General features: G+C 43.8%; 1 protein-coding gene across 1 annotated transcript in view; it reads right to left on the bottom strand.

The window, feature by feature from the left end:
* Positions 1 to 8,950: 8,950 nt before the first annotated feature.
* TXNDC12 (thioredoxin domain containing 12) overlaps positions 8,951 to 10,268 on the bottom strand; it is a 36,409-nt gene continuing 35,091 nt past the window's right edge. The window contains exon 7 of the mRNA XM_023188707.1: positions 8,951 to 9,816. Coding sequence (XP_023044475.1) covers positions 9,737 to 9,816 — 80 coding nt within the window. The 3' untranslated portion in view covers positions 8,951 to 9,736. The remainder of the gene's footprint in view (positions 9,817 to 10,268) is intronic.

Below are 10,268 nucleotides of genomic sequence, written 5' to 3'. Positions count from 1 at the left end.
AAAAAAAAAAAAAAAAAAAAAAAAAAAAAAAAAAAGAAGCCTTACTGAGGATTCCCATTCCCTTACTATCTGCCTAAGTAATTATTCTTAACTCCTGTATCAACTGTACTTCAGCATAGGCAACAAAGTGAGATTCTGTATCTAAAAATAAGTATATGGGAATAGAAGGAGTTTCTTTATTGCAGTGGCATTAAATTCTTTGAACTCTGAGTTATATGCCCCAAAATCACAGCGATCTAATATCAAAAAACTTTGAGACAAGGCCTCACTTTGTCCTCCCGGCTGTAGTGCAATGGCACAATCTCAGCTCACTACAACCTCCATCTCCAGGTTCAAGCGATTCTCAGCCTCCCGAGTAGCTGGGACAACAGGCATGTGCCACCACTCCTGGCTAATATTTGTATTTTTATAAGAGACGGGGTTTCACTATGTTGGCCAGGCTGGTCTCGAACTCCTGTCCTCAAGTGATCCACCCACCTTGACGTCCCAAAGTACTAGGATTACAGGTGTGAGCCACTCTGCCCACCCAAATGGATCAGTTTCTAAATTAGACTTTATTTCAGAAATAATTCATTTGGGAGAAAATTGGAATGCGTATTTTAAAAACCAAATGTAAAGCTGGGCATAGTGGTTTATGCTTGTAATCCCAGCACTTTGGGAGGCTAGGGCTGGAGGATTGCTTCTGAGTCCAGGAGCTCGAGACCAGCCTGGGCATCATGGTAAGAGTACTTTTACTTATTGGCTTTATGTGTCTCTCCAGCCTGACCCCATGCTGTTAGCCTTTCCTCACCTCTTACTCTTCCTATTTATTTATTTATTCAGAGTCCGCTTGCTAGAGAACTCTTATTATTGTTAGACCACTCTGTCAGCCAGGCTAGATAGCGGTGGCATGATCTCAGCTTACTGCAACCTCCGGCTCCTGGGCTCAAGTGATCCTCCTACCTCAGCCCCTTAGTAGATGGGACTACAGGTCACTCCACCACATCCCACTATGTTTTGTAGAGATGGGGTTTTGCTGTGTTGCCCAGGCTGGTCTCGAATCCTCTTGTTCTTTTTTCAGCCTTCTACCTGCACCACTCTGGCTTCTGCTTTCACAGTTCCACCCAAATGGCTCCTCTTAGATAAATCCTCTTAATGGGAGGAGATACAGTATTTGGAAGTGAGTGAGGGAAGTTTGATTGATAAAATCAGTTTTGAAAGTTGTCTTTCTAATTTATACTTGCATGGATAATGCTTGATTCAATTCCCAAGGCCTATTGGGTACCATGTGCCAATGAATATCCTGATAGGCTGCTGGCCAAACTAATGTATTTTTGTACATTGTTTTAGAACTCCTAAAGGACCAAAAAAAGAAAAAGAAAAAAAGAAAGAAACAGATTCTGGTAGTCCTAACAGTGATGTTTTTCTCTTGCAGTGTTCCTTACCAAATAAATAAATAGCACCACCCTCCACTGTTTTACATGCCAGAAACCTGAGACCTGTCTTTGACTTCTTCTAACCTCTCTCCTTAATCACCAGTTACTGTTTATTTTTTCTCTTAAATATTTTAAAAGTTCACCCACTCCAGGCTGGGCATGGTGGATTGCACCTGTAATCCCAGCACTTTGGGAGGCCAAGGCGGGCAGATCACGAGGTCAGGAGATAGAGACCATCCTGGCCAACATGGTGAAACCCTGTCTTTACTAAAATACAAAAAATTAGCCGGGTGTGGTGGTGCACGCCTGTATTCACAGCTACTCGGGAGGCTGAGGCAGGGGAATCACTTGAACCCAGGAAGCAGAGATTGCAGTGAGCTGAGATCACGCCACTGCACTCCAGCCTGGTAACAGAGTGAGACTCTGTCTCAAAACAAACAGAAAATCAAACGTATTGAGGTATAAGTTACACACAATAAATGTTCACATGTCGGCTGGGCACGGTGGCTCATGCCTGTAATCCCAGCACTTTGGGAGGCTGAGACGGGTGGATCACCTGAGGTCAGGAGTTCGAGACCAGCCTGACCAACATGGCAAAACCCCGTCTCCACTGAAAGTACAAAATTTAGCGTGGTGTGGTGTCGCATACCTGTAATCCCGGCTACTCAGGAGGCTAAGGCAGGAGAATAGCTTGAACCCAGGAGGCAGAGCTTGCAGTGAGCCCAGATGGTGCCATTGCACCCCAGCCTGGGCGACAGAGCAAGACTCCATCTCAAAAAAAAAAAAGAAATTCACATGTCTAGTTTGTGATTCAATGTGGTTTGACAAATATAAACAACAGTGTAACCACCACAATCAACATTTCCATCACCACAGAAGGTTCCTTCTGGTGCCTTTGCAGTCAAACCCTTCTCACCCCCTTCCCCAATGCCACATAACCACCGATCTGCTTTCTCCTGCTATAGTTAAGTGTTGCCTGCTCCAAAACTATATAAATGTACCATTTTTTTTTGGCCTGTCTTTTCCCTCAGTATGTTTCTGAAATTCATCCATGTTGTTGCATGATACATGTTCTTTTTCTTTTTCTTTTTGTTCAGTATGTTTCTGAAATTCATCTGCATTGTTGCATGATACATGTTCTTTTTTTTTTTTTTTTTTTTTTTTCTGAGATGGAGTCTCGCTCTGTTGCCCAGGCTGGAGTGCAGTGGCCGGATCTCAGCTCACTGCAAGCTCCACCTCCCAGGTTCACGCCATTCTCCTGCCTCAGCCTCCCGAGTAGCTGGGACTACAGGTGCCCGCCACCTCGCCCGGCTAATTTTTTGTATTTTTAGTAGAGACGGGGTTTCACCGTGTTAGCCAGGATGGTCTCAATCTCCTGACCTTGTGATCCGCCCGTCTCGGCCTCCCAAAGTGCTGGGATTACAGGCTTGAGCCACCGCGCCCGGCCGATACATGTTCTTTTTCTTTCTTTCTTTCTTTTTTTGGAGATGGAGTCTTGCTCTGTCACCCAGGCTGAAGTGCAGTGGTGCAATCTCGGCTCACTGCAACCTTCACCCTCTGCCTTCTGATTCAAGTGATTCTCCCGCCTCAGCCTCTCAAGTAGCTGGGATTACAGGCGTGCACCACCACACCCAGCTAATTTTTGTATTTTTAGTAGAGACAGGGTTTCGCCATGTTGGCCAGGGTGGTCTCAATGTCCTGACCTCATGATCTGCCCACTTCAGGCTCCCAAAGTACTGGGATTACAGGCGTGAGCCACCATGCTTGGCCAGTTTGTTCTTTTTCATTCCGAGTAGTACTCTTTTGTACAAGTGTTTTCCATTTATTTGTTGATAGGCATTGGGGACTAATCCAGTTTTTTTGATATTATGAATAAAGTTGATATAAACATACTTTTTCACATTTTATTTGTTAAGATGGGGTCCCACTGTCACCCAAGCTGGGGTGCAGTGGCATGATCACAGCTCATTACAGTATCAAACTTCTGGGCTCAAGTGATTCTCCTGCCCCAACCTCCCAAGTACCAGGGACTGTAAGCGCACGACACTACGCCTGGCTAATTTTTTGTAGGGAAAGGGTCTCATTATGTTGCCTAGGCTGGTCTCAAACTCCTGGCCTCAAGTGATCCTTCCACCTCGGCCTCCCAAAGTGTTAAGATTACAGGCGTGAGCCACCACACCTGCCCATGAATATTTTTGATAAGCTTGTGTGGGTGTGTGTATATGTGTGTATGTTGTGTTCCTATGTTTCATATAATCCATGTAGTCATATAATTCTGGGATTTGTGGGTTACATAGTAAGTGCATATTTAGCTTTATTAAACACTGCAAGCTGTTTTCCAAAGTAGTACCATTTTACACTCTTAATAGTAATACGTAAGAGTTCCAGTTGTCCCACATCCTCTCCAACACTTAGTATCATCAATTTTTTCCTTAATTTTAGCAATTCTGGCAGTTGGGAAATGGTATCTCATCATAGTTTTAATCTGAATTTCTCTGATACCTAACAGTGTCACACATTTTCATGTGCTTATTGGCCGTTCACATGTCTTCTTTTGGGAAATGTCTGTTCAAGTCTTTGCCCAGAAGCAACATCATAACTATTCTTCATTTTCCAATGCAAATAAACATATTAACATAACTCCTGATGACAACTATCTTAGTTCCAAATTCTAATCCTAAAGTTTTCCAAATTTTAATCCTAAAATATTCCAAATTCTAATTCAAGGTATTCCAAATTCCAGTTCTAAGAGGTGAAGGCTTGTCATGAATTTCCCACCTGGATGACTTCAAAACTTTACCAATGTTCCTTAGAACTCTTCCTCAGGAGAAGTGCCTTGTTTAGTAATACTTGGGGATTGGCGGAAGCAAAATTTCATCACTCTCACTTTATTATGTCTAAATTCAAAATATCATCAAACAGTGCAAACTGTCCCATTGCTTATGTCAGGTTTTGCTCTTCATAGAACCATGTTTGGACAGAACTATGTACAAGACAAAAAGCCTCTAATCAAAAAAGTTTAGTCACATTTATTTTTATTTTATTTATTTTATTTTTTATTTTATTTTATTTTGAGACAGAATCTCACTCTGTTGCCCAGGCTGGAGTGCAGTGGTGTGATCTTGGCTCACTGTAACCTCTGCCTCCCAGGTTAAAGCAATTCTCCTGCCTCAGCCTCCCAAGTAGCTAGGATTACAGGCACATGCCACCATGCCCAGCTAATTTTTGTATTTTCAGTTGAGACGGGGTTTCACCATGTTGGCCAGGCTGGTCTTGAATTCCTTACCTCAGGTGATCCTCCCACCTTGACCTCCCAAAGTGCTGGGATTACAGGTGTGAGCCACCTCACTGGGTCGCTTAGTCCCATTTGAGGTTTCCTTTGTTAGGTTTTTACAAAATAGGAAAATGTACCATATTAAAATTCTGGGTGAGTAAGAGGTATGCCTTTTTTCCCCATAGGATGGGGAAAGGTGCATAGTGACAAAGAAGGTGGGAATGAACTATCTTGAGGCAGTTTTTCCATGGACTGAGGCGGTGGGGTTGGTTTTGGAATGAAACTGCTCCACCTCAGATCATCAAGTATTAGTCAGATTCTCATAAGGAGCACGCAACCTAGATCCCTCGCAGGCACAGTTCACAGTAGGATTTGCTTTCCTATGAGCATCTAATGCCACTACTGATCTGACAGGAGGCAGAGCTCAGGCAGTAATGCTTGCTTGCCCACCACTCACCTCCTGCTGTGTGGCCCAGTTCCTAACAGGCCATGGACAGGTACCAGCATGCAGCCCGGGGCCTGGGGACCCCTGATCTTGATGACATTTCCTGGGAAATCACCTTTATTGTGGTGAAATATACATAAAATTTACTGTTGTAACCATTTTTAAATGTACAGTTCAGTGGTGTTAAGTACATTCACATTATTTGGCAACCAATACCACCATCCATTTCCAGAAATTTTTCATTTTCCCAAACTGAAACTCTGTATCCATTAAACACTAACTCCCCATTCACCCTCCCACCAGCCCCTAGCATCCACCATTCTTCTTTCTGTCTCTGGGAATTTGACTATTTCAAGTAGCTCATGTAAGTGGAATCATACAATATTTGTTCTTTTGTGCTTGACCTATTTCACTTGGCACATCTTTAAGGTTCATCTATATTGTAGCACGTGTCAGAATTTCCTTTCTTTTTAAGGCTAATAATATTTCGTTGCATGTACATACGTTTTTACTTTTATTTATTTTTTATTGAGACGGGGTCTCATTGTGTTGCCCAGGCTGATCTCGAACTCCTGGGCTCAAGCGATCCTCTTGTCGGCCTCCCAAAGCACTGGGATTACAGGTGTGAGCCACCTCGCCCAGTCTGTACATAACACCTTTTGTTTACCAATTCATTTGTCAGTGGCCACTTGGTTTACTTCCACTTTTTGGCTGTTGTGAATAATGCTACTATGAACACAGGTTGTACAAATAATCTGTTCAAGATTCTGTTTTCAATTCTCCTGGGTATATACCTAGAGGGGGAATTATGGATCACATGATAATTTTAATTTTTTGAGGAATCCTAGGAAATCACTTTTAGGAAGATGAAGATCTAGAAAAAAATTCACTGAAGTTTCTGTGCCCGTGTATTCCATGTAAAGTCTTTATGTACCCCAGATGGAAAACTCCTGGGCTGGGTACAGTGGCTCACGCCCGTAATCCCAGCACTTCAGGAGGCCAAGGTGGTTGGATCACCTGAGGTCAGGAGTTCAAGACCAGCTTGGCCAACATGGCTAGACCCTGTCTCTACTGAAAATACAAAAAGTATCCAGGCGTAGTGGCACATGCCTATAATCCCAGCTACTCAGGAGGCTGAGGCAGGAGAACTGCTTGAACCCAGGAGGCGGAGGTTGCAGTGAGCTGAGATCACACCACTGCACTCCAGCCTGGGTGACCAAGTGAGACTCTGTCTCAAAAAAAAAGAAAAAAGAAAACTCCTGTCCCCCAGCCTGGGCAACATGGTGAAACCCCATCCCTACAAAAAATTTAAAAATTAGCTAGGTGTGGTGGCTAGTACCTGTGGGCCCAGCTATTTAGGAGGCTGAGATGGGAGGATGGCTTGAGCTTGGGAGGCAGAGGTTGCAGTGAGCCAAGATTGCACCTCTGCCCCCCAGCCTGGGTGACAGAGGAAGAACCTGTCTAAAAATTAAAAAAAAAAAAAAAAAAAATGCCAGGCGCAGTGGCACACATCTGTAATCCCACACTTTGGGAGGCTGAAGCGGGTGGATCACTTGAGGTCAGGAGTTCAAGATCAGCCTGGCCAATATGGTGAAACCCCGTCCCTACAAAAAATACAAAAATTAGCCGGGTATGGTAGCACACGCCTATAATCCCAGGTAATGGGGAGGCTGAAGAACAAGAATTGCTTGAACCCGGAAGGCGGAGGTTGCAGGGAGCCAAGATCACACCGCTGCACGCACTCCAGCCTGGGCAACAGAGCGATACTCTGTCTCAAAAAAAAAAAAAAAAAGAAAGAAAGAAAAAAAGAGAAAGAAAGAAAAAGAAGGAAGGAAAGATAAATCTCATTCCAATGAGACGTCTACCTCAGAACATAAAGTGAGTAATGTGGTTGGAAAACCATAAATTTGGAATCAGACAGTGCTGGTTAGAATCCAGTATTTACTTAGTTTAGAACCTGAAGTCTGCTGAGGTCGGTGGCTCACACCTGTAATCCCAGCATTTTGGGAGGCTGATGCGGGTGGATCACCTGAAGGTCAGGAGTTCAAACACCAACCTGGCCAAATGGTGAAACCCCATCTTTACTAAAAGTACAAAAATTAGCCAGGCATAGTGAGGGGGCTCCTGTAATCCTAGCTGAGGGGGCTCCTATAATCCTAGCTACTCGGGAGGCTGAAGCAGGAGAATAGCTTGAACCCAGGAAGCAGAAGTTGCAGTGAGCCGAGATAGCACCACTGGACTCCAGCCTGGGCGACAAGAGCAAGACTCCGTCTCGGAAAAAAACCAAAAACAAATAAATTAGCCGGGTGTGGTGGCGGGCACCTGTAATCCCAGCTACTTGGGAGGCAGAGGCAGGAGAATTGCTTGAACCTGGGAGGCGGAGGTTGCAGTGAACCAAGACCTTGCCATTGCACTCCAGCCTGGGCAACAAGAGCAAAACTCTGCCTCAAACAACAAAAGCACCTGGCTAGTCTTTGCCTTCTCTAAAGTCCCCCCTAAAATGAGGCTACTAATACCTATCCCACAGGACCACTGATGGCGTTTAGAGAACGGATGAAAAGAACCTAACATAGACCTTAGCAAGTCACTTGAAAGTTTTAGGTACACAGGACAGAGGACTAGCTTCTGCCCTAGAGGAGAATGGCCACCTGATGACAGCCCCAGATGTGCAATTGGGTTACTTCAATATAAAGTGGTCTAGGGCTATGATAGATGTATTGGGGAAAGGATATTCTATCCTAATGAGAAAGATTAGGGAAGACTCTCCAGAAGAAGTGGCTCAAAATGGATGGGAAGGAAGAACAAAAAGAACATATTTTATGCTGAGGAAAACAAGATGAATGAAGATAGAAAAACATAAAACAGCATGTTGTCAGGAGAACTCAAAGCAATTTGGTGTCACACATAATGCAAAGACATAAATGGGAATAAATGAGGTTGAAGAAGTAGGCAGCCTCTTAAAGGCTATGGTAAAGATCTTGACTTTATCCTGTGTCTTGGCTTCCTCATATGTTTCAAATTCTTCCTCTGTACTCTGGGATTACAGTAGTACCTTTCTCACAGGGCTGTTAGGAGTACTGAAGTGAAACTAAATGGGATAACATATATAAAGCACTTAGAAGAGTACTTGGCACAGACTGAGGTTCGAATATTTCCTACCATTAATACTATTACCTTAAAGATGGCAGGAAAGGGTTTTTGTGTGTGTGGTTTTTTTTTTTAGATGGAGTTTCACACTTGTTGCCCAGGCTGGAGTGCAATGGTGCAATCTTGGTTCACCGCAACCTCCACCTCCCAGGTTCAAGTGATTCTCCTACCTCAGCCTTCTGAGTAGCTGGGAGTACAGGTATGCGCCACCACACCTGGCTAATTTTGTACTTTTAGTAGCCACGTTGGCCAGGCTGGTCTCGAACTCCCAACCTCAGGTGATCTGCCCACCTCGGCCTCCCAAAGTGCTGGGATTACAGGTGTGAGCCACCATGCCCAGCCAGGAAAGGTTTTAAACAGGGGAGTAATATGGATAGATTGTAGGAGGAGGGAATTTAGAGCCAGTAGGCAAGTTAAGGGGCTATAGCAATAAATAGTCCAGGAGAGAAAAAGCCTGCCCTGTGCTAAAACAGTGATAGTGCGGACAGAGGAAATTCAGGTATTTAAAAAGTAAAAGAGATGAGCCATTGTGCTCATTTGAATGTGGGAGGTGAATGAGCAGGCGTCCTAGGATGGGACTCCTAGATTAGGTCCTCTAGGTTAGTTTTCTTCCTGAAGTGATCTCCATCCCTCCCTCCTTTTCTAATAACAAAAAGCCATCACAGCACATTTCCTTTTAAAGTTTTATTAAAGTTTAATGGAACAATATTTTATCTCTTTTTTTGTTAATGCCAGTACAAAAATACAGTTGATGACTTGACAAAATGGCTACACATAGGGCTTGAAAGTTTGAGTTTCTCCAACAGTAACAAGGGAAAACATGCTTCCACCTGGAGCCGAGTCCAAGCACACAGCCAGTCCTGCACACGCATATGTGCACACAGGGAAACCCAAGCATGAGAAGAGGAAAGGGGTTGTAGAAATTTGCGAAGCCCACAATTATTCCCAGAAGGAAAAAGGGAAAAAACAGGCTACCCCCTTGGTAGGGGGTAGAATTACTGATTTACACTTAGGATTTGTTGTTGTTGTTGTTTAATGATAAGCTATTTCTGCAATTTTAACGTTGTAGAAAAGATGCTACTAGTCTTCTTTCACCACTAAGGTGAGTAAAGTGGGAGGAAATGGGAAAAGACTCAAATACTTAAGTGCGAGGAGTAAACTTCCAAGTGGCTCAAGTTTTGTGTCAGAAGGTTTCATTTTTTACATTCAATGACAAATTGACATTTAGGTGAGAGGGAAAAAGAGAAGAAAGTCTGCCACTCTCTGCTGGATCCACCAACATGCAGACCAGCTTCTGTTAGCAGAACTCTTCCACAGTGAGAGCGCTCCTTCCAGTGTAGATAGGAATGAGGTTTCCTGGTTGGCTTAATTGTTCTAGATGATTCCTCAATATTCCCTCCCCTGCTGCATTCCTTCCAGAACACTAACTCTGATGAAAGAAGGGGCACATTCATGTTACAATTCATCTTCAAGATGTTTCTTTCTGAAGGCATCACCCGTCAGCCTTTCCTGAGCTTCCTTCATCCCCTGAACAACTATGAAATAAAGATTGGAGGAAAAAAGTTTGAAGTAAGTAATATTTGACATTTGACAACCAATGTATACTTTTAAATGTTTCAGAAGAAATATGAGAGGAGTACAAGATCTGGACTCAAGATCTAGCTCTGGATTTTGGCCCTGGCAAGTCATTCATCTCTTTGAATTTGTTTCCTCATTTATAAAATGAGAACAATATAACTCACTTCACACAGTATTATAAAAGTTAAATGGGGCCGGGCGCGGTGGCTCAAGCCTGTAATCCCAGCACTTTGGGAGGCCGAGACGGGCGGATCACGAGGTCAGGATATCGAGACCATCCTGGCTAACACGGTGAAACCCCATCTCTACTAAAAATACAAAAAAAAAAAAAACTAGCCGGGCGAGGTGGCGGGCGCCTGTAGTCCCAGCTACTCGGGAGGCTGAGGCGGGAGAATGGCGTAAACCTGGG

The sequence above is a fragment of the Piliocolobus tephrosceles genome, chromosome 1 (genome assembly GCF_002776525.5).
Source record: "Piliocolobus tephrosceles isolate RC106 chromosome 1, ASM277652v3, whole genome shotgun sequence".
In the NCBI taxonomy this organism is placed as follows: domain Eukaryota; kingdom Metazoa; phylum Chordata; class Mammalia; order Primates; family Cercopithecidae; genus Piliocolobus; species Piliocolobus tephrosceles.
Note: the sequence above shows the minus strand (reverse complement) of the source record. Positions and strands in the feature narration are given on the sequence as shown.